Genomic DNA, 22921 nt, shown 5'->3' with positions numbered 1-22921 from the left:
TTTCTTAATGTCAACTTTGATAGCAGTGTGTAGGAGAGAAGTACTTTTGGTGGAGCAGTATTTCTCATTAGAGGTGCTAGTGATGTTTTAGTGACTGTGATGGAGTTAAGATCTATGATACAACTATTCCAATAGCGGAATTGTGTGTGGCATGGGGAAGATTGAATTTTATTGTTCCAACATTGAGAGCGACCAATGCTTTCTTGAATTAAGATTCTTTAACAGTTATTAGATAGCTTTCAAATTCACCACTTGCTAAATCTAGTCTTCATTCTATTCTTCAGAATTGCTAGCATTTGTTGCATACATTAATCTCTTTTGAGATTTCTCACATATTCAAAAAAACTAATATTGTTGCCGATTGAATAGCATCTTATATGGCCAATCATAAGATCAACATAATAGGATATTACGACAAATCTTCCTGAATTGTTGTTAAATATTTTGTTTGCCGATTTTCATATATATATATATTTATACTTATTTGGTTTAATTTATCCGATTTATTAAAAAAAAAAGAAGCTTAAAGCATATATTAGAAATATGCCAAGTGTATACTATTTTTTTGTACCGGTAAATATAGTCCATAGCCATTGGAGAGAAAGAGGTTCTTAATTTTGGTGGAGGAGAAAAAGACTTAGAGAGGGGTAGGATGGCTCCGTGGATGAATGGAGAAATAAGAGAAGCCTGGTGACGAGAAAAAATGAATATATATATATATATATTAAGTCATGGGATGGATGGTAGAGGAGTCCGTTTGCTTTGATTTTTTTGGTTTTCACCTTAAAATAAAACCAGACCGATCTACTTTTGTGCGTGCGCAGGGTACTTCACCTTCGTGATGCACCAACCCCTCCACCTACGACAGGCCCCACACGAATCCAGTATTCCCCTCAAACTCCTTTCTTAAACTGCTCCACTTCTTAATAACGTTAAACCTCCCACTCCTATTCTTCTCCGCAACGGCTTAATTAGAATTAGAACTCGAATTCAGAAGTCCGGTATAAAATTGCCACAAAGCCTCGTAGTATTGCACTTCCAGTTTTCCATTTAAAGTCGGGTTTAAATCGCATATCTTTTCCGTATCCCCCCTTTTTCTCTCTCTCGCGTTCGCTCCCCGATGGAGAACGCGAAGGAGAGCGGCACCGGAGACAAGATTGCCGACGAAAACCATAGCCCGAAAACCCCAACACCGGCGGATGCCGAGGCCGAGCCCGCTGCAGGGTTGGCGCCACCGCCTCCGCGGCCGCCCGCCCGGACGCCCTTCACCGGCCTCAGCCAGGTCGACGCCGACCTCGCCCTCGCCCGTGCGCTTCAAGAACAAGTGAGCCCCCTTGACCCTCTCCCTCCCCCTATCGTTGGATCTTTGCTTTAGGGATTCGCGCTAGGTTTTCTGAGGTTCTTGGGTTTGGGGAATTCTTCGTCCAGGAGCGGGCGTACATGATGCTGCGGATGAACGGCGGAGAGGGCAGCGATTACGAGAGCTCCGACGGTGCGAGCGACGAGAACGATGACGGCGACGATCCAGACCACCGTATCCAGGAGGCGGGGAGCGCCGAGGGGAGCGATTACGGCGAGGACGCATTCGATGCCAACGACCGGTCTATCGATTCTGCCGAATTTGAGAGTGATGAGGCCTTCGCGAGGGCATTGCAGGACGCTGAGGAGCGAGAGGTGGCCGTCCGGTTGATGGCCCTTGCCGGATTGAACGACTGTGAGAAAATCTTTCATATTTTCTTTCTTACTGTCATCTATTATAGTGTTGGATCTTGAATTGATCTGAAATTTGTTATTTTTAGGGGGTGTGGAGAATCACGGGGACCATGGCAATCACTCTCAGGTGAGAGATCGGTAAATTTTTGTTTGTGATTGCTTCAGTTACTGAAGACCGCTGTATTCACTGATCCACCAAGAACTACAAAGTTGTTAGAAGTACGAAATTTAGGTTTTTTATCAGTTCATAATGAGAAACGGCTCTTGAATCATTTCGATCTATTTTATTACAAAGCTTAGCATTTTCATTAGTCATGGATGGACGATCTCTGTTGGTCATCTTGTTTTTTGCATGTTTGAAGTAATTTATCAGGTACCTGGAGATGTATTTATCTATTAGAATTTAGAAAACTGGTGTTTGCCTATAATCATCCATGAGTAGTGTGAAAAACCAAAGAGAGAAGCATTACAAGTCATTAACTTTATGTTGCATTGAAGTATTTTGGATTGTATGTTGCATGTTTTGTTATATCTTATAGGTAACATTAGATTCACATCCTCTACTGGAACCTCAGTTTGCTTAGCTTCTAAGGTTAAACAGGAAGAAACACCTTATTATGTCAGGGTTTTAGACTACCTTTGCTTATGTAGAACTAAAGGGTATCACTAGAGTTATGTCATAAAATGAAAGGTGTTAGGTAACAAAAGTCAGCGAAGTACCTTTTAAGTTTTGATCTAAGTAACTTTTATATGAAGCTCACATGAATACTAGGTTGAATGGGGGTATACATGTGAGCTAACTATGCTTACGTTATGACATAACTAAGTGAGATATTGAAGGAAAGGTTATGAATGTTCTACCTGAAACCCTACTCCAAATCAAATAAGTATAAAATGGATAAAGCTGTCTTAGTTATGCAGGGGCGGATTTAAAAATAGAAGGGAGATATGTATACGATGGCAGCATTGATTTTATAAATGAGATTATTTTAAAGATCTAAAACTAGGGAATATAAACTGAAAGATATTTGGTGAAAGTTCAGTAGATAGGATCTACATAACTACGTGGGGGTTCTTGAATTCCAGGGCATTTGTAATTTTTGAGCATTGTAGAGAGCTCTTTGCTAGTGAGTGTAAAGGTTTGGGGCTGTTATCTTAATTTAAGGCATGTTTGGTTGAAGGGAGTTGGACTCTGAAATGGGAATTAGAATGAGTGACTCCCATTCCAACCATTTGGTTGGAGGGAATCCCATTTCCATTCCGATTCTAGGAGGAATGGGAATGCCACAATCTCTCAAATCCAATCCCTACTCTCCTATACTATTCAAATCCTATTCCGATTCCGATTCTGATTCTAATTCTGGTCACGAACCAAATGCATCGGAGAATATAACCATTCCGACTTTTGTTTCCATCCGTTCCGATTTCAATTCTGGTTGTGAACCAAACGTGCCCTTAGTGTAATGTAAGATAATAAGAGTGAGTGATTTGCTAAGAAATCAAACGTGTGGGAGAAGAGAGCCACTGCAGGAGAAACTTGATCAGTGAAAGGACCAAGAAAAACTTGACTACCTAAGGGCTGAAGTAAGTTTTTCCTTTTCTCTTCTTGATGGGGCAATGCAGCCAAATGATTTGTATTGTAGAATTAGGTTGAGCTTTGGGATTGCAAGAGAAATTTAAGTAAATTTTAGGATTTATTAACAAATTAGGTTTCCGGTGAGAGGGGTTAGAAGGATGTTACCTGTGATTTTATTTTGTTGACAATGATGCTTACAAATTTATAGTAATTCCATTGTTGCAGTGTTTTTGCCGCAGATGTAAGATCAGATTTTGTAACTTTTGCATCATCTGAGATTGAAGCATTCACATCAAATAGTTGTCTCATTTCAGGTCTTTATCATGACAAATTGAGAATATCTTTTAGAGGTTCTTAGCTGCAAGTGCATTATGCTGGATGTCCGAGAGTACTAGGTTGCATATGTTTCTACACTTTTAAAAAGTTAATTTGCAATGTTTTCTGGCTAAGAAAGTTGGGGAATGTGGACTATTCTACACTTGAAACAGATTAGTTTTAAATAGTAATGTTTAAAGTTTCACACAACATGGGGTGTGATGAAGGATTCTGAAATAAGGGAATCAAATGAATATTGATTTAGATTGAAATTCATTCCCCTTGTGTGGTAGTGAAAGGTGATAAATGGAAATTATGGAATGAACAGAATGATTAAACTAATATCTGTTATTTTCTTTCATTTTCTGGATGTATCTGTTATTTAAGTTCTTAGAATATCAGAGACATTTACAACCAATAATGAGACTCACTTTTAACCCACTTATTTGTGAGCCATTATTGTTTCAAACCTACTCTGATTATATGATTGTGCCATAACATGATTTTACAAAAGTCCAACTATTTCATCTTGCTTGATCAAATTGATAAGAACATCAACTACATTTCTTCTGCTGTAAATGGAAAATCAAATGCTAATGTTTAAACAAATTATTTAGCACAAAACTTCATTTTAAGTTTTGGATTGGTTACGTTAATTCTAAGGGTATAAGATTGTTTGTGATTGCTATTAGCATATGGAGAATAAGGTATATTTCAGATCTTGAACTTGAATCTACAGAAATCTGAGTGAATTCTCATTTTGGTTGAACCATAAGGAGAAGTTAGGGAAACCATGTATAAAATCTTATCCTTTTCATTAGAATCACAAGTATTGTTAAGTATAGTTGTTCTTGCATAATCCAAATGTCTTATTCCCCAACTAGCATACAGCCTAGTCAAATTTAAACTCAAGAGAATATCCAATGCTGTTCACATGAAGTGAAAGATGTGGTTATCACCATGTTAAGCATAAGGAATTCTTACCTACTGAATAAAACTTACATTACTTGAAGAAACAAGCTATTGCGACATTACATTGCTTTATATGTCTAATTTTGATCTTGGCTTGGGTGATTTAATATTTATATAAAAAAATGTTTATTCTGGACAGCCACAATTGTCTTTAATGCTGTCACTATGTCCTTTCAGGACGCCTTACTTGGTGCACAAGATTGTACTACCCCTTGCTTCAAATGCTATCTATAAGAAACAATATCCTCTTCTGCAAAACAATGAATTATGAATTCCGCAACGTTTTTAACTATAATACGTTACTTGATGACTGAAACTACATTTCTGAGATTTTCTGATTGTTATCTATAAGAACATAAATGTAAATAATAACAGGGGGCCCTGTCACCTGTATGTAATAACAGGATTTGATACTAGCTACTTAAGATTCCTTTTGCAGGCAATTACTTATGAGTTTCAGAGAGTTTATAGTGTAATCAATACAAACTGTATTAATACCTTGTGATTTGGGTAGCCAAGACTTCAGATGTAAATTTTCAGCCCTTACCCTTTATCTTCTATCTATCTCAGGATGCTTGGGAAGAGGTTGATCCAGATGAATACTCTTATGAGGTAAGATAAATTTCATTACATGATGTTTCACATTTAAACTTCGAATCTTGCATATGAATTGGTCTTTTATAATGTTTTTGTTATATCAGGAACTAGTTGCATTGGGTGAGGTCGTTGGAACTGAGAGCAGAGGCCTATCTGCTGTCACAATTGCCTCTCTGCCTTCAGTCAACTACAAGGCAGGAAGCGTGCAAGATGGCAACACTGATCAGTATGCGCAGGCTCTTACAGACTTCTAGCATCCTTTATCATGAGGGTTGATAATATGTTGTAAATTTGATGATTATTTATATTTTTTAGGTGTGTTATTTGCCGACTGGAGTATGAGGATGGTGAATCCATAGTTGTGCTCTCATGCAAGCATGCATATCATTCTGAGTGTATATACAAGTGGCTTCAAATAAACAAGGTATGATATTGTTAATACAAGACAGTTATAATTGTACTTCCATATTTTCATGATTTTCTATATTTTCATTTGTTTGATTAAGATCACTGTACATTTTAGTTTTTCTTTTAATGACAAACTAGTTAACATGGGATGGAACATATGTTGGCACAGCTGTTGTTAAAGACTGATTAATATTGTTGTTATACTTCTCATTTGCTTAGTTTTGCCAGGTCTTGATACCACCCCTTATAATTTTACATTTTGCCAAAATTCATTCCATTTGTTGGTTGAAAGTGACTATTTTTTTCTAATATTCATTTTTGAATTAAGATTTTCATAGGATATTTAGTTTCCACCTTTAGGCCTAACAGTCACTATAATCATCTACCTTTGGAAAAGATTTACATGGATAAGTATTGTTCTTTGGAGTTATTTTATTAGCACTTAGTGTGCTTCTTAATTCTTTTTTATTAAAATTCAAACATTTATCAACATTTTTTGTTCGGAATAATATGATTTACTAGGTTACCATATATATGATATGCCTTGACCATTTGATATTTATTCAGTGCTAGTAATGTAACAATGTCTAAACAACTCGGGAAACAAAATTCTTGCTACCTAACCTTGTCCTTATGGAAAAAATGACTGGGTCCAGTTGTTTCTGATCTAATTGGTTATAATGTCGCATAAATGTTTGTTTGACTGGATAAGATGTGAAGAGTCATGGTTGTTTATATACATATTCTCGGTGGATATTGCATGTCTTAGTCATTCTACTAGGTTATGATGAAAATTCGATGGTTACTTGTAAGATATCTGCTTTTCCTTGGTTTTCACTAATGGATGCGACATTCTCAAGTTTTTCATTTCTGTCTTTGTTGGTTGTTTTAGCTGGATCATCTTTGCAATATATTTGTTATTGGTTGGCAAACCATTCGGAATACAATTGGAACCATGTTAAAGATTCAGGTTTGATCAGTTATTAGGGGATTCCATCAATACCTCATCAAATTTAGTTCACTGTAAATTGGTGTAGAGTCTCTGCATTACCATTCAAGAAATCCTAATTGGTGGACTCTTCCTTTGATCTTGTTTCCTTATGAATGTTCCTGTCTCCTTTCCCAGTCCCTAGATTCTTGGAAGTCCTCTTTTTTTCTTGACACACTGAATTTGTGAACCATCAGGCCTTGGAGGCCATCCGCATGAACCGGTTCCCAAGCCTTTGAAGTGGCATTTGTAAGTTTTTTTTTTTATTATTTTTTTAGAACGCTAACATAGTTTGACCACTTGCTAATCCCCTAACCATATTCTTTGCTCATTGCTTTTTGGATTTCAAACTCTTCACAATTATTGTCTTTGATCTAGACTAGCACTTATCTGTAGCTTTAGCTCTCTTGCAATGCTGCTTGGGAATTTGAATTTTTAAGATTTCCAGATGCCAACCCTTTGGGATATTTAAGCATGGCACAGCAGTCCTTAGAACCCGGAAATTGTATGCTATTTACATAGACTATATGTGTATCAACACATTTGCAACTTCTTCGTGGATTTTTGTTGTCATGGCAACAACTTTTAACTATTTCAAGTGCTAAACAATATTGTCTTAATGCATCTAGAAGTTTTAGTACCATGATGTAACCTTCTTTTCCCTTTTTCTTTTTGTTATATGACTTGAACTACATCATTTCTGACAAGCAGTACAATTGACCTTAGTAGATGGAAACTACCGTCTAGGGAAACGTACATGCATCAGAAACCCCCTGGAAACTTGAATTTGTACCCACTTCCTAAGAGCCACCTTGAAGTGTTTTTACTTTTTTGAACATCCACTTCCATTCTTGCTCCTGATTCTAGCAACTAAGGATGAAAAGTTCTACACAGGCTGTTGCATTAATATTGAATTCTTGTTGGAAACTTGCTCATGCACTTGCTTCTTGAGTACATCTTTTTTTTGTTCTGTTTTTTTCTCTTTTCTCTCCTTGAGAGATGTTGCTTCTTGGCACCTGACCCAAATATTCTCCCACTACTATTTTGTGTAATGAAACCACCTAGCAGATGGACAACTTACTTTGTCTCAAGTATGCTATCCCGGCCCGAACTGAGCGATACAAGGCGTATTGTACCGTACCGGTTCGTTACCAATACCCGGTATGGATGGCGTATTGGTATCTGATACGGATGGCATACCGACACTTGGTACGCCAAAAAAATTTCGTACCATACCATACGGACACTACGCTAGTGTGGCACTGGTATGGGGTCCGATACCGAGACGGCGATATTTTGTTTGTCCATGGTATGCCGAACCGGCCCGTATCGGCCGGTACGAACCGGTCCGGCCAGCTACCGGTACGCCAGAGCCGTGAAAACCGGTACAGGCCGGTTTCATGCCGGAGACGAAGAAGACGAAGAGAAAAAGAGAGAGCACGGGGAAGGGAGGGAGGGAGACCACCTGTGGCCGCCATCGGAGAGCCGCGGAGGGGCGTCGGAGGCCAGTGGGAGGCGGCGGAGCCCGGCGGGGGCGGGGGAACCCGCCGGGGCGCGGCGGAGGCCGCTGCCGTGTCCCCTGTTTCTTGGCCGCGGCCTCATCCTCCGCCGCGCCCCCGCGGTTTCCCCGCCCCCCACCGGCCTCCGTCGCCCCTCCGCGGCTCTCCGATGGCGGCCACAGGTGGTCTCCCTCCCTCTCTCCCCCGCGCTCTCTCTCGTTCTCTTCTTCTTTCCCGGCTCCGGCGGGAAAGACTTCTCGGTTCGTACCGCCCGATTTTCTTACGAACCGAAACCGTACCGGTCCGGTAGGCAACCGGTGCGCCTACCGGATTCGGTATGGCGGACCTTGGATTTGTCTGTTATCAAATTTTGATTGGCAACTTAGTTTGTCTGTTATTAAATTTTGTTCTATCGGAAAATATATTTCTAAATGTTTTCATTGGAAACAAGTGTACCCCATGTGACCTTGCTCTGCCCAGTGCTTTATTTTCCACCTTCTCACCTGAAAATATTACCCAAAATGGTGTCAATTATCTCACAGCCACTATTTTGGCATTAACCTCTCCTGTTTGCTTCTCTGCAGCATTCCCTCTTAGTTATTGCCCCTTCAGTCAGCAGTCGATTAATTGTAATCCTTACCTGGTCTTTAACTTTTATTTGACCCAGGGAGAATTGAAGGACTTTGTTTTATGAATTAAAATTTGAGCTTTCCTTTTCAGTTCAAACGTATCATGAACCTGAATTACTAGTAGCAGATGGGCAGGATATCATGAACCTGAATTACTAGTACCAGATGAGCAGGGTTTCCACTTATGCCTAAATTTAGATCATGAGAAGATGTTTGCAGGATACATCTTCAAAACTTTGTGCAATCGGAGACATGTTAAGATGATTGGAATTGGGCAGGAAAGTCCATTAGAAATTGCACCAGTTTTTATCTGATACGATGCTGTATTTTCTATAACACTAACTATTTCAGATCAATCTTATATTCTGATTATTGTTTTTATTTTTTTCTCAGGGTTCAGATGAAACTGACCCATCACATCTTTTTGATTTGGTGCAGGTATGTCCAATCTGCAGCACTGAGGTTTCTACCTCTGGAAATAAGCAGGAATGACACCTGATAGAAGTTGCCATTGCCTTATTTGAATGCAATGAGAAGAAAGCTCCTCTGGCTATATTTGTCTCAAATATTGCATCCATCGATACTCACTCATAGTCAAATGGAGTTGTTAGATGCTGCAACTTAAATGCATAAATTGCTATATTATGCAATATACTCCAATCCATAAATTCATTACCACTCCAGAGTATTCTACTTTTCTACTCTGTCCTTGCGGAGTTTATTTGCCTCCCTCAACCCGGGCCCAGGTAGCAGGCTCCCAGATAATGTAAACTGTAGGTAGGTGTTTTTGTGCTATAGTTCGAATTACTTATCTAAAAAGGGAGTAGAGATATTTTCTGGAATCATGATCTGCTGAACTGGTCGGAACCTGTACTGTACCGGTACCAGCCTCCACCGGTACGGTAAAACGGTGGAATTTGGTTCCGACCCCAAAGAGGTCAAAACCAAACAGTTCCTTGCCCGTACCGGTGCGAATCGGTACGGCTCGCACTAGTACAAGCCTGGTACCGGTGCAAACCGCACTGGTTCCCACCGGTACTCGCGGGGAAGAAGGGGGGAAGAGAGGAGAAGAGAGGAGGAGAGAGGGGAAGAAGACCTCTCGCGCTACCGGGCCTCTTTCTTCCTCCCGAGCACCTTGCGGGGAACAAGAGCTCCTTTGCTTGTAGGAGAAGGGGGAAAGAGAGGAGAAGAGAGGAGGAGAGAGGGAAGAAAAGAGGAGCTCAGGAAGAAGAGGAGGAAGAAAAAGAGAGAGAGAGGCCGCGGGGAGCGCACGCCCGCGCGCGGGGACGCAGGCGCGAGTGGGGAAACGCGTCCCCGACTCGTGCCCGCACGCATTCCACGCGGTGGGAATCGTAGTCCACGCGCAGGGAACCACGCAGGCTCACCGTGCGGGGTAGCGAGCCCACGCGCTGCCCCGTGTAGGCGCTTTTAATGCGACATAGTGGCATTAAATGCTACCCTGCAGCATAACGCGACGCGCGCGTGTCCGCCCTTTTTTTTTTTAGAACCGGACCGGTACCGGTCTTCACCGGTACGTCGGTTCGGTCGGTTCCGCGTACCTTGTCTGGAACACTAACATTATTCAGATTTGCATTCCCAAATTATATGGATTATGTTAAACTGACATGTTTAGACAATTACTGGTATATTGTGCTCTCTGATAATCCTGAATTATGTCTACGAACTTCATATATAGTTATTCTTGAGCCTAGGAACCTATTTTACTGAGTGATTTCATTTGGTTGGGCGAGCTAATAGCAAACTCCGGACCCATCATAAGGATGTGCTTATTCTGATTGATGAGATGCTAGTTCTGGGCTTATTGTACGGTACAGAAATCCCTGGTTAAGACAAAGCACAGGCTACGGTTGAGCCTTACAAATTGTGGAGAACTGAGAGCGACCCACATCTTCTGCTATGCAGTTGAACCAAGTGGAAGGACTCCTGTTGGTCGAATAGTAAGTGGCGATTGCAATCAACCCAGGCCAATAGTAAGTGGCGATGGTAAGTGGAAGGATTCTTTTTTTCGAAATTGATTTTAAGACCTATGAGGAGTTCCATTGAGTAGAGGATAAATTTGAGTTTGCTAACGCATTTCCTTTCAGCTCTGCACATGATAACTGTTATCATCTGCATATTGGATACAGTTGATAGCACCTGTTTTCTCCATTGCTCCGATACCAACGATTCGTTTACTGTGTGAAGCCAATTTCAGCATTCTTTCTAGGATGTCGATCACAGGAATGAAGAGCATGAGGGATGGAAGGGTCCCCTTGTTTGAGACCCTTCCTTACTAGAAGCCAGTTTGTGGGTTCGCCATTGATCATTAAAGCAAGCTTGTTTGAAGAATGTTTGAGATCCAGTTGCACCAACGTTTCCCAAAGCCTCGTGCCCTGAGTATCTTTATTGAGAAACTCCATTTAATATTGTCAAATGCTTTTTTTGAAGTCAATTTTGAGCATAAGTCCCTTGGTTTTAGTTCTGTTGCAGTAGGATAAAATCTCCATTGCACTTATGAAGCTGTGTGATATCTGTTTCCCCTCCACGAATGTGGATTGCCCTTCGGATGTCAGTGAATCTAGATGCTCAGCCAACCTGATGCTAAGCACTTTGCATAAAATTTTCAGAATTCCATTTACAAGACTTATTGCTCGGTGGTCTCTAATGGATGTGCATTCTTGCTGCCTCGGAGCGAGGGAGATGAAAGAGAAGTTGTGTCTAGAGATGTCGGTTTCGTTAGAATTTATGTCAATGAAGAACTTGCGTACAGGTCTGTTTTGATTGAATCCCAAAAAATCTGGTAGAATGAAGCCAGGAATCCATAAAGTCCTGGCGCTTTGCCCTTCGATCGGCAAACCGAAAACAGCATACTAGGTCCAAAAGGTCATAGTTATGATCTGGAAATAGTTCTTTCCAATCCACTGACATGGGCATGTTTTCAGAAGAAACAAGGAGCTCGGTATAATAGCTGAAAAATGCTTCTTTGATGCAGTCTGAATCTGTAGTTATTTTGCCTCCGTGCATGATGCTGCAGATTATATTCTGTCTTTCTAGAGCTGGCAGTAATGTGAAAATACCTGTTGTTTCAATCGTTATACCTGAACCAATTGATTCTTGAGTGCTGTCTCCTCCTGCTTGAGGATTAAGTCTAGAGTTTTTGTCACGCCCTGATTCCGGCACCCGGGTCCGACCGCGTGACATGGCCGTACTCTCTAGGCAGAGCTCAAGAGAATATGTTAGATCTAAGATGAACAATATCCACATAATACTAACAATTATGATCAAATCAATCCAATAATGCCACTTATATTAAATAATCAACTAGTTCGATTAGAAAGTTTCAGATATCCATCGGTATTAGCAAAATAAAAGAGAGAACTAGCTAACTAACTACTAGCTGCATAAATTTCACATCCCTCCATTCGAACTATGCTTTCTGTGACTATAAAAAAATTGTAAAGAAGAATATGAGCTTTTTTAGCTTAATAAGAATTTCAAATTGCTGCACCAACTAGTTTTTTTAGTTGAAGTCTTGGGTTATAGATCTTTTGGCTCCCTCTTCTATTGTGAGCGCATTCGTTATTCTTCTTGGATGTCTATGTCTAGAATTGCTTGCTTGAGATCCTTAATCCTTTGGATGATGTTACCGCTTTTGCTTTTGTTCCATTTTTTTAGCTTGGAATGAACGTATCTGAGTTTTCCGACCATGGTGGCAGTTGAGTCTTCTGATGTTGGGGCTTCATTCCACCATAGCTTTGCGAGTCTTCAAATCTGAAGGTTTGTTGGTGATCTTCTTCTCATTTTCTTTCAGCAAGAAAGGGAAGTGGTCTAACTGTAACTTTTGATAGTGGAACTAGTAAAAAAAAATGGATGCTCTATAAACCAATCGAAGGAAACGAGGCATCTATCTAGCTTCACTAAGGAGGGGAGTTCTTGATGATTTGAACCAGGCGTAGTGGAGATGACTATATCTGTTGATGAAAGAGTTAAATCCTGTGGAAGCTGCAATATTATTTTGGGCTCCTCTTCTTTCTGATGACAAATAAGCCCTTACGCTTGATAGCTAAGATCATGAAGTTCGCCATGGTACCTGAATGACCAAGTTCACCTGCAGAGAAAAGTAACCATAATGGCCATTGTTACGGGGGAAATAAGCCGCCATGCCCCACGTGACCGGCACGCGCGCCCAGGAAGACTACGGCTGCCCTTTGATCCAGCAATCCGACCCCGAGTCGGACATCCTCGGCTCCGCAGCCCGACCCCGAGTCGGCTGCCCTTTGATCCAGCGCTCCGACCCCGAGTCGGACGTCCTCGGCTCCGCAGCCCGACCCCGAGTCGGCTGCCCTTTGATCCAGCAATCCGACCCCGAGTCGGATATCCTCGGCTCCGCAGCCCGACCCCGAGTCGGCTGCCCCTTGATCCAGCGCTCCGACCCCGAGTCGGAGATCTCTTGATAACGACAGGCTATTCCCCAGAGGCACGCCGCGGCCTCCTGCTCCACTACTCCCTGCAACGGCTGTATCCGATGCTGCTCCACGATCTCCTGCATCAGCCGTACAAAGCGGAGCCCCACTATGCCCTGACGTGGCCGTACCCGGTGCTGCTCCACGACGCCCTGTAACGGCCATGTCAGTGGCCACACCATCGTGCCCCACGATAACGAACCCCCCTGAGAGACCCCCCAGCCAGGTATATATGCGGCTGGGGGGAGAAAGGGGGGGGTGAGCAATATCTCCCAGAGCACTCTCTTACTTGCGATTATCACCTCTCCTCCTCCTCCAATCTCCTCTGACTTGACCGTCGGAGGGCCATCACCACCCTGGTGGTGGTGCAAGGCTTGTTTGCAGGTTTCTTGGCGGAAGGTGGAGCGCAACCAACACCAACCAAGACAACTCAGACGGAACCCCGTTCACACCGCAGTGCCAATCGTTCTCGGTTTGGACCACCAGCAACAGTTGGCGCTAGAGGAAGGGCCGAATCTTAGAACGATCGTAATGGCACGGCGAGGTGGTCGTGGAGCTTCCAATGCTTCCGGTCGCGGAGCCTCTCGCGCCTCCGGCCGAGAGGCTGCTGCGTCCCCAACGCACTCTCAGCAGCACTCCACCGCCCCTTCTCCCATTCAGACGGTCGAAGCTGCTCAGTTCGACCAGCTAGCCCAGCAGGTTCGCACCCTCGCGGAGGCAGTGCAGAATCTGCAGGGTGTGATCTCTCGGGTGCCGCAACGGGCTCAGGAGCCGCTGCCCCCCGAGCACTCGCCTCTTCCTCACAACCCGCGCTCCTTCCTCTCCCATGGAGAGGAGCGCCGGCGCGAGGAGGATTCTCGAGTGCGGTCCATTCTGCCAGGACCTTCTCATCGGAGCTGTGCGGGGTACGAGAGGCGGACCCGGGCGCGTTCTCAGACACCCCAGTCCTCGAGGGGCCCGCACTCCAGTCGGTCCCCCTCGCGCCGCTCCTTGTCCCCCACCCACCGGTCGCGCTCCCTGGACCGGCGGGTGGACGATCTCCACAGACAACTCCAGGTCCTGAAGGGCCACTCCAAAGATCCCTTCGCTGACTTGGAGATCTCCTCCCAGCCGGCGCTTGCCTCGAGGATCCTGCGGACCCCGAACCCGCCGGGGTTCAAAATGCCGGCGATCGAACCCTACGACGGGGCGGCGGACCCGCGGGACCACGTGGAGAGTTTCAGGACTCTTATGCTCCTCCATGGAGCATCGGATCCGCTCCTCTGCAAGGCCTTCCCGGCGACCCTCCGTGGCCCGGCAAGGGCATGGTTCGCCGGCCTGGAGGCTAACTCCATCCAGTCCTTCGACCAGTTCACCCGCTTCTTCATCAGCCATTTCGTCGTCAGTAGCAGGCGGCGACTGGTCTCCGACTCCCTCTTTGATGTCCGGCAAAACGAGGGAGAAAGCCTGCGGGATTATCTCACCCGCTTCAACAAGGCTACACTGGAGGTCCGGAACCTGAGCCAGGAAGTGGCTCTCTCAGCCCTGAAGCGTGGCTTCCGGAAGGGCAGACTCACCTTCTCCCTGGACAAACGCCTGCCGCGGAGCTTCCCGGAGCTGTTATCTCGGGCAAACCAGTATGCAGACGCCGAGGAGGCAGCCTCCCACCGGAACAAGGAGGCCGCCGAGGCCCCTCTAAAGCCCGGGAAGAAAAGGCGAAAAGAGGCACCCCAGAGGAGGAGCCCGACGCCTCAACGCCGGCGCAGAAGCCCGTCACCAGCAAGGAACCACGGCGCCACACGCCCTCGTTCTCCGCACCGACGCTTCAACCGGTACACCCCACTCCTGGCCCCCCGGGCCCAGATCCTCATGGAGGTCAAGGGGCGGGAGGACCTCCCGGTCCCGAGGCAGATGAAGAAGATCCCTGGGAGGAGGCCTTCTCGGGCGTACTGTGAGTACCACCGAGACCACGGCCACGATACCGAAGACTGCTTCCAGCTTCGGGACGAGATCGAGGCTCTCATTCGCCGAGGGCGTCTCGGTCGATATGTAAACGACCGACGTCCCCCGGCAGACCCGCGTCCGGCCGACCCGGCCCCTCAGGAGCCTCGGGAGCAGAATCGACCCGTTGCGGGAGTGATCCACACCATCACTGGGGGCTGCTCTCGGCCCGTGAGGAACGCAGGGGGCTCGGCGGAAGCATCAGGAGTGGCCGTCGCGAAGAGGCAGCGGGTCGGAAATGTAATCGCTTTTTGTGATGAAGATGTAAAGGGGGTTCAGACTCCCCACGATGACGCCATGGTGATCTCTCTCACTATGGCGAACTATGATGTAAGGCGTGTTCTTGTGGATAGTGGAAGCTCAGCTGATATTTTGTATTACGAGGCCTTCCAAAAGATGAGCTTGTCCCGACAATTGTTGCACAAAACATCCACCCCCCTCATAGGATTCACTGGAGACGCTATCTCGGCCGAAGGTGTCATTGAGCTGCCTGTGACTGCGGGCGTTGCACCCGCAGAAGCCACGGTGCGACTTGGGTTCTTGGTCGTCCGTGTCCCCTCGGCCTACAACGCTATCCTCGGACGACCCGGACTGAACGCCCTTCGCGCGGTGGTTTCTACCTACCATTTGCTCATGCGGTTCCCCACGGCGGCCGGGATTGGAGAGGTCCGAGGTGACCAACCAACCGCACGGCAGTGTTTCCTAGCAACTCTCAAAGGGAAGAAGCCCATGGAGGCCCTAAGCGTCGAGTCCCTTGACGCCAGAGACGAAGTGGCCTTGCGGCACGGGGAGCCGGCCGAGGGCGTAATCGAAGTTCCCCTCGAAGAAGGCCGCCCGGACCGCACGGTCCGGGTCGGTGCCAACCTCGACTTGGAAGCTCGGCTCCGGTTAGTGGAATGTCCCGAGGCTCGGCCCTCGGATGCCTGGCTAGCCCGATGATCATCCCGGGAGCAGACTAGCCGGAAGCCCCGACCGGTCGCCTCGGCTTGCGCCAGCCTTGGCCGACCAACGAGTGGAATGTCCCGAGGCTCGGCCCTCGGATGCCAGGCTAACCCGATGATCATCCCGGGAGCAGACTAGCCTGAAGCCCCGACCGGTCGCCTCGGCTTGCGCCAGCCTTGGCCGACCAACGAGCGGAATGTCCCGAGGCTCGGCCCTCGGATGCCAGGCTAACCCGACGATCATCCCGGGAGCAGACTAGCCTGAAGCCCCGACCGGTCGCCTCGGCTTGCGCCAGCCTTGGCCGACCAACGAGCGGAATGTCCCGAGGCTCGGCCCTCGGATGCCAGGCTAACCCGACGATCATCCCGGGAGCAGACTAGCCTGAAGCCCCGACCGGTCGCCTCGGCTCGCGCCAGCCTTGGCCGACCAACGAGTGGAATTTCCTGAGGCTTGACAACCCTCGGATGCCAGGCTAACCCGACGATCATCCCGGGAGCAGACTAGCCTGAAGCCCCGACCGGTCGCCTCGGCTTGCGCCAGCCTTGGCCGACCAACGAGCGGAATTTCCTGAGGCTTGACGGCCCTCGGATGCCTGGCTAGCCCGATGATCATCCCGGGAGCAGACTAGCCGGAAGCCCCGACCGGTCGCCTCGGCTTGCGCCAGCCTTGGCCGACCAACGAGTGGAAGGTCCCGAGGCTCGGCCCTCGGATGCCAGGCTAACCCGATGACCATCCCGGGAGCAGACTAGCCTGAAGCCCCGACCAGTTGCCTCGGCATGCGCCAGCCTTGGCCGACCAACGAGTGGAATGTCCCGAGGCTCGGCCCTCGGATGCCAGGCTAACCCGATGATCATCCCGGGAGCAGACTAGCCTGAAGCCCCGACCGGTCGCCTCGGCTTGCGCCAGCCTTGGCCGACCAACGAGCGGAATGTCCCGAGGCTCGGCCCTCGGATGCCAGGCTAACCCGACGATCATCCCGGGAGCAGACTAGCCTGAAGCCCCGACCGGTCGCCTCGGCTTGCGCCAGCCTTGGCCGACCAACGAGCGGAATGTCCCGAGGCTCGGCCCTCGGATGCCAGGCTAACCCGACGATCATCCCGGAAGCAGACTAGCCTGAAGCCCCGACCGGTCGCCTCGGCTCGCGCCAGCCTTGGCCGACCAACGAGTGGAATTTTCTGAGGCTTGACAACCCTCGGATGCCAGGCTAACCCGACGATCATCCCGGGAGCAGACTAGCCTGAAGCCCCGACCGGTCGCCTCGGCTTGCGCCAGCCTTGGCCGACCAACGAGCGGAATTTCCTGAGGCTTGACGGCCCTCGGATGCCTGGCTAGCCCGATGATCATCCCGGGAGCAGACTAGCCGGAAGCCCCGACCGGTCGCCTCGGCTTGCGCCAGCCTTGGCCGACCAACGAGTGGAAGGTCCCGAGGCTCGGCCCTCGGATGCCAGGCTAACCCGATGACCATCCCGAGAGCAGACTAGCCTGAAGCCCCGACCAGTTGCCTCGGCATGCGCCAGCCTTGGTCGACCAACGAGTGGAATTTCCTGAGGCCTAACCCTCGGATGCCCGGCTTAGCGCCGGAAGAATTTCCTGAGGCCTAACCCTCGGATGCCTGGCTTAGCGCCGGAAGAATTTCCTGAGGCCTAACCCTCGGATGCCTGGCTTAGCGCCGGAAGAGTTTCCTGAGGCCTAACCCTCGAATGCCTGGCTTAGCGCCGGAAGAATTTCCTGAGGCCTAACCCTCGGATGCCTGGCTTAGCGCCGGAAGAATTTCCTGGGGCCTAACCCTCGGATGCCTGGCTTAGCGCCGGAAGAATTTCCTGGGGCCTAACCCTCGGATGCCTGGCTTAGCGCCGGAAGAATTTCCTGAGGCCTAACCCTCGGATGCCTGGCTTAGCGCCGGAAGAATTTCCTGGGGCCTAACCCTCGGATGCCTGGCTTAGCGCCGGAAGAATTTCCTGAGGCCTAACCCTCGGATGCCTGGCTTAGCGCCGGAAGAATTTCCTGAGGCCTAACCCTCGGATGCCTGGCTTAGCGCCGGAAGAGTTTCCTGAGGCCTAACCCTCGGATGCCTGGCTTAGCGCCGGAAGAATTTCCTGGGGCCTAACCCTCGGATGCCTCGCCTAGCGCCGGAAGAATTTCGGGAGCCAGGAGTCAGCAAGACGCTACCGAGAGTTAAAAGAAAAAGAAGGACGAAGGCGAGATGAAGAAACATTCAACTTGCATTAATTTTCATTGTTTCAGGGCCGAGGCCCATACAATTTGGCAAAACGCCGGTATACAAAAAAAAAGAAGACAACGAAAGGTACAAGAGGTCAGCTTGGAGGAACTCCCGGGTCGGGAACGTCGGGCTCGTCCGCAGGAGGTAGGGAAGCAGCAGGAGAACCAACAGGCAATGGCGCCGGAGAGGAGTCGAGAAGGGAGATCTCGCTCAGGTCAACTTCGGGGTACTTAGCCGACACCCTTGCCAGGCCCTCCTCGAAGCCTAAGACAAAGGCTTCGGCCCCCGCGTCCGACGCGTCACGGACAAACTCGTCGGACTGACGATAGGCCTGTACTGCCTCCGACATATCATGAGCGAACTCGGCGGACTGGCGATAAGCCTCTACCGCCTGACGCCCGATTTCCGCACTCCTCTCGGCCAGCGCCGCCTCTGCCCGCTCCATAATCTGGGCTTTCGCCTCCAAGACCTTCGCCACAATCCGGCCTTCCGCCTCGGTGGAGACCCTCAGCAGCTCAGCCCGAGCCTCCTTGTGCTTCGCTTCGGCAGCAATGCGAGCAGCCTCAGCCTCCGTCAGGCGCGAATGAAGCTCCTGATCGCTCGCACGGGACTTCTCCAAGGCCGACTCCAATTCGCCCAGCTTAGCTTCAAGAGACCGGGTTCGGTTGCGGGCGTTGTCGGCTGACCGCTGGGCCTTCTCCCACCTCTCCCGGTAGTCGGCAGCCTTCCGGGACTGCTTCTCGGCCCGCTCATCCGCCTTCTTGACCTCGCCCTCGAGACCCGAGGCAACCTTGAGCTGCTCCTGAGCCTCCAACAGTTGCTTCTCGAGGGCAGCAAAGCCGAGTGCCCGCTCTTCGGCCTCCCGGAGCCTCGCCTCGAAGTCCCCGGTCGTCCTGCCTGCCACAGCCTGGCCTCCCTTTTCCACTGCTTTCAGCCGGTCCTCGGCCTTCGCCAGAAGCCCCGCCTGTTCCTTGTAGCACTCCTCCAGACGGATCATGTACTGGGCGAGCTAAGAAATAGGAAAAATAAGGGAGTCAGGCGGAGAACAACAGAGCCAGTAAATGGTGAAAAGCGGCCAGAAGAACACTCACCGACATGAGACAGACACAGATGGCAGCCCCAACGTCAGAGACCTCCAACTCCCGGACCCGCCGACGGTCCTTCTCCAGCAGCACTGTTTCGATGAGATTTCGGGCGCCATCGGTAGTGAAGGCAGACCCCGATTTCTCCCCAGAGCCGGACGGTGGTTCTGCAGCCTTACCCCTATCCATCGCCTGGGGAAGAGTCCGGCCGATCGCGCTCGGGGCGGGGGTCACCCCAGGAATTGATAGGGTCCCGCTCGGTCGGGGCCTCGGCGCGTCCCTCCTCGAGTCATCAGGAGCCGACCGAGTCGAAGGCCGGGTCGGGGACCGATCACGTCCGACCCGTCCGTCTCGGGCAGGCTCGGATGATACCTCCGGAGTAGCGGCAATCTTACCACCGGAGGGCTGATACAGCGTCAGCTGCCGGTCCGTGCCCACGACGTCTCCCTGATCGGTGGGCCCGGACTCGTCGGTCGGCATCGGAGGCACCTCCTTACGGGACTTCTTCGCCGGTGGGGCCCCGCTCGGAAGAGCTCGTTTCCTCCTCTGGGCTGCTTCCAGCAGGGACGCCCTACCAACAGCCTTTGTCTTCACCGACCGCATGACGTCGTCGACCTCTGCAAAAAGGACGGGATAGTCGGAGACGGAGAAACCAAAGGAAAGAACGGGACGAAAGAAGGGAAAAAGTCAAGAAAGAATCGGTGGCGGACTCACGGTCGGTGGGGACCGAGCTCAGACCGACATTCACCAAAGTATCCTCGGAAATAAGGCGGGCCACCGGGGGGAGCTGGCCCTCGGCAACCAACCCCTTCAAGGCGGCCAAGCCATCGGACTCCTCCCTTGACAGTCTCGATAGGCCAATCGGAGACTTCATCGGGGTCTCCCAGGTCGCCCTGATTTCCCAAGAGGGATCTGCATCAACAAAAAAGAAGCGCTCCTTCCATTTGTGAATGGAGGTAGGAGCCTCCTTGACAAGGCCGCATCCTCGCCGCGCTGCGAAGCACCACCACCCTTTGTCCTGGGGGTAGAACTCCCAAAAAACATTCAGGGTGGCGGGGATCTCGTGCATACGGCAGAGAACCTGGAAGACCGTCAGGGCCCGCCACGAGTTCGGCACCAGTTGCGTCGGTGCCACTCTTAAACCCCGTAGCACCTGCATGACCAAGTCCGAAGGGGGAAAGCGGAACCCGGCCTGGAGAATGCCCTCATTGATGGCGATCTTCCCTGGAGGAGGATGGGACATCCTCTCCTCAGGCCCCGGGAGCGTGGCGTTGCAGGTCTCGGGAAGGTGGTACCGAGCCACGAGTCTGTCTAAGTCTGTGGCGACCAGCTCCGACTTAATTTGGTCTGCTCTCACTTCGCCCATTCCTAATGGCCAATAAACCTACGGTCAGGACGGGGACAGGAAGGGGGGAAAGACCGGAGCGACTGGAGTACACTAGTATAAGAGGGGAAAGTATGGAGAGCCCTAAGTAGAAGAATGGGGAAAACTCACCGGAAAAGAGGTAAGAACGGCTCCGAGAGCGCCAAAGGAGAAACAAGTGAACAGTCCGACGGCAGCAACAGCTGCGCAAAGGAGAAACTTGAAAATATCTGTAAAGAAGAAGACGGACGGGGAAAGGCCCCCGATTAAATAGGCGGAAAGGCAAGTGACGCCTCGATGACGCCAGAGGACGCCTGGCTGCCGAAGGGTCGCTCGCGCCCCAAAGGCGAATCGACACCATTAAGGAAGGATGTCCGCCGAAATCCTCAGACTGCCAGGTCAGCAATAACCGCCATATGCCATAAAAAGGGCGGGGAGCTCGAAGCGCGCGCGCCTCTCCGAGGAACGGCGGCAATCCCGAAACATCACTTCCTTCACCTGTTCCCCTTCTGGTTCCAGGCTCGGAAGTGGGGGGCTACTGTTACGGGGGAAATAAGCCGCCATGCCCCACGTGACCGGCACGCGCGCCCAGGAAGACTACGGCTGCCCTTTGATCCAGCAATCCGACCCCGAGTCGGACATTCTCGGCTCCGCAGCCCGACCCCGAGTCGGCTGCCCTTTGATCCAGCGCTCCGACCCCGAGTCGGACGTCCTCGGCTCCGCAGCCCGACCCCGAGTCGGCTGCCCTTTGATCCAGCAATCCGACCCCGAGTCGGATATCCTCGGCTCCGCAGCCCGACCCCGAGTCGGCTGCCCCTTGATCCAGCGCTCCGACCCCGAGTCGGAGATCTCTTGATAACGACAGGCTATTCCCCAGAGGCACGCCGCGGCCTCCTGCTCCACTACTCCCTGCAACGGCTGTATCCGATGCTGCTCCACGATCTCCTGCATCAGCCGTACAAAGCGGAGCCCCACTATGCCCTGACGTGGCCGTACCCGGTGCTGCTCCACGACGCCCTGTAACGGCCATGTCCGTGGCCACACCATCGTGCCCCACGATAACGAACCCCCCTGAGAGACCCCCCAGCCAGGTATATATGCGGCTGGGGGGAGAAAGGGGGGGGTGAGCAATATCTCCCAGAGCACTCTCTTACTTGCGATTATCACCTCTCCTCCTCCTCCAATCTCCTCTGACTTGACCGTCGGAGGGCCATCACCACCCTGGTGGTGGTGCAAGGCTTGTTTGCAGGTTTCTTGGCGGAAGGTGGAGCGCAACCAACACCAACCAAGACAACTCAGACGGAACCCCGTTCACACCGCAGTGCCAATCGTTCTCGGTTTGGACCACCAGCAACAGCCATAAATTTCATTACAAAATGTTCTCATGGGAGGAGAGAAGACCAGAAACCTGCCTCTGTTGAGCTTCCTCATGGACCATCTATGCCTTCCCATGTTTATGATCTTACCTATATATGGTGACATGGGTGCACTTGCTCGTCTAAGCAAAGGCGAAGTTATTTATATAATTGCATCTTCTCTAAGAGCTTTGAACCAAGGCCAGGAGCGACATACGCCTTTGCAAGAATAAGAGGTCAAAATTGAACATTCCAGGTTTTCTTTTTTATCGTTTTTCAAGGAACAATCATAGGAGATGATAAACTCCATCATATGACAAATAAGGGAGCTCGGTCGGAATATCTTGGACTATATCTACAACTCAAGCAAACCAATTCTTAATCCCAAAATAGTTGGAATCGACTGCATAAATATTTTCTTCCCATTTTATTTTGTTTATAGCTGCATTTTCTGAAAGATGTAGCGATATCTAATTATTTCTTACCATATCATCTCATCTCATGTAATGTTCGTTTTGCCTCTACCCTTCTTTTATTCTCTATTTATCAAATTATTTTTTTGAACTAGTGCGGTCTACATTGTACGTGTCTAAATTTTTTAAATTTTTATTCTCTTAATTTGTCAGCTGATACGAATGAACGGGTGAGGCTCGTCTTTTTGATTTGCCCTATCACGAAGATAAGTAGGTTAGGAGTAGATTTCCGGATTGATTGCGACTAACATCAGGGATAAGAAGCTTCTCAATAATTAGATCCAGGTTGATGTTGTACTGATACTAACTTCAAAAATAGCAAGAAGTAGACTGATAAAAATTTAT

At 49.1% G+C, this 22921-nt stretch overlaps 2 protein-coding genes across 2 annotated transcripts; both read left to right on the top strand.

The window, feature by feature from the left end:
- The first annotated feature begins 1012 nt into the window (after nt 1–1012).
- Nucleotides 1013–9398, top strand: LOC103711113 (E3 ubiquitin ligase BIG BROTHER-related-like). Its single transcript, XM_008797119.5, has 7 exons — nt 1013–1324; nt 1429–1714; nt 1800–1840; nt 5147–5188; nt 5278–5399; nt 5489–5597; nt 9136–9398. The coding sequence occupies exons 1-7, from the start codon at nt 1121–1123 to the stop codon at nt 9187–9189; spliced, it is 858 nt and encodes a 285-aa protein (XP_008795341.3). The 5' UTR covers nt 1013–1120; the 3' UTR covers nt 9190–9398.
- On the top strand, nt 9333–22750 carry LOC149753435 (uncharacterized). Its single transcript, XM_089931124.1, has 3 exons — nt 9333–9474; nt 10456–15665; nt 22730–22750. The coding sequence occupies exons 2-3, from the start codon at nt 13692–13694 to the stop codon at nt 22748–22750; spliced, it is 1995 nt and encodes a 664-aa protein (XP_089787250.1). The 5' UTR covers nt 9333–9474; nt 10456–13691.
- The last annotated feature ends 171 nt before the right edge of the window (nt 22751–22921 follow it).

Source organism: Phoenix dactylifera, chromosome 5 (genome assembly GCF_051530095.1).
Source record: "Phoenix dactylifera cultivar Ajwa chromosome 5, Ajwa_hap1_PhDact_Kaust_v1.1, whole genome shotgun sequence".
NCBI lineage: Eukaryota > Viridiplantae > Streptophyta > Magnoliopsida > Arecales > Arecaceae > Phoenix > Phoenix dactylifera.
Note: the sequence above shows the minus strand (reverse complement) of the source record. Positions and strands in the feature narration are given on the sequence as shown.

Excerpts from the sequence above, each read along its gene's own strand:
- LOC149753435 (XM_089931124.1), top strand. The coding sequence starts at position 13,692 with ATGGCACGGCGAGGTGGTCGTGGAGCTTCCAATGCTTCCGGTCGCGGA. Across the intron at positions 15,666-22,729 it reads TTGCACCCGCAGAAGCCACG|CTGATACGAATGAACGGGTG; the intron begins GTGCGACTTGGG and ends TTAATTTGTCAG.
- LOC103711113 (XM_008797119.5), top strand. The coding sequence starts at position 1,121 with ATGGAGAACGCGAAGGAGAGCGGCACCGGAGACAAGATTGCCGACGAA. Across the intron at positions 1,715-1,799 it reads CCTTGCCGGATTGAACGACT|GGGGTGTGGAGAATCACGGG; the intron begins GTGAGAAAATCT and ends TGTTATTTTTAG. Across the intron at positions 5,189-5,277 it reads CAGATGAATACTCTTATGAG|GAACTAGTTGCATTGGGTGA; the intron begins GTAAGATAAATT and ends TTGTTATATCAG.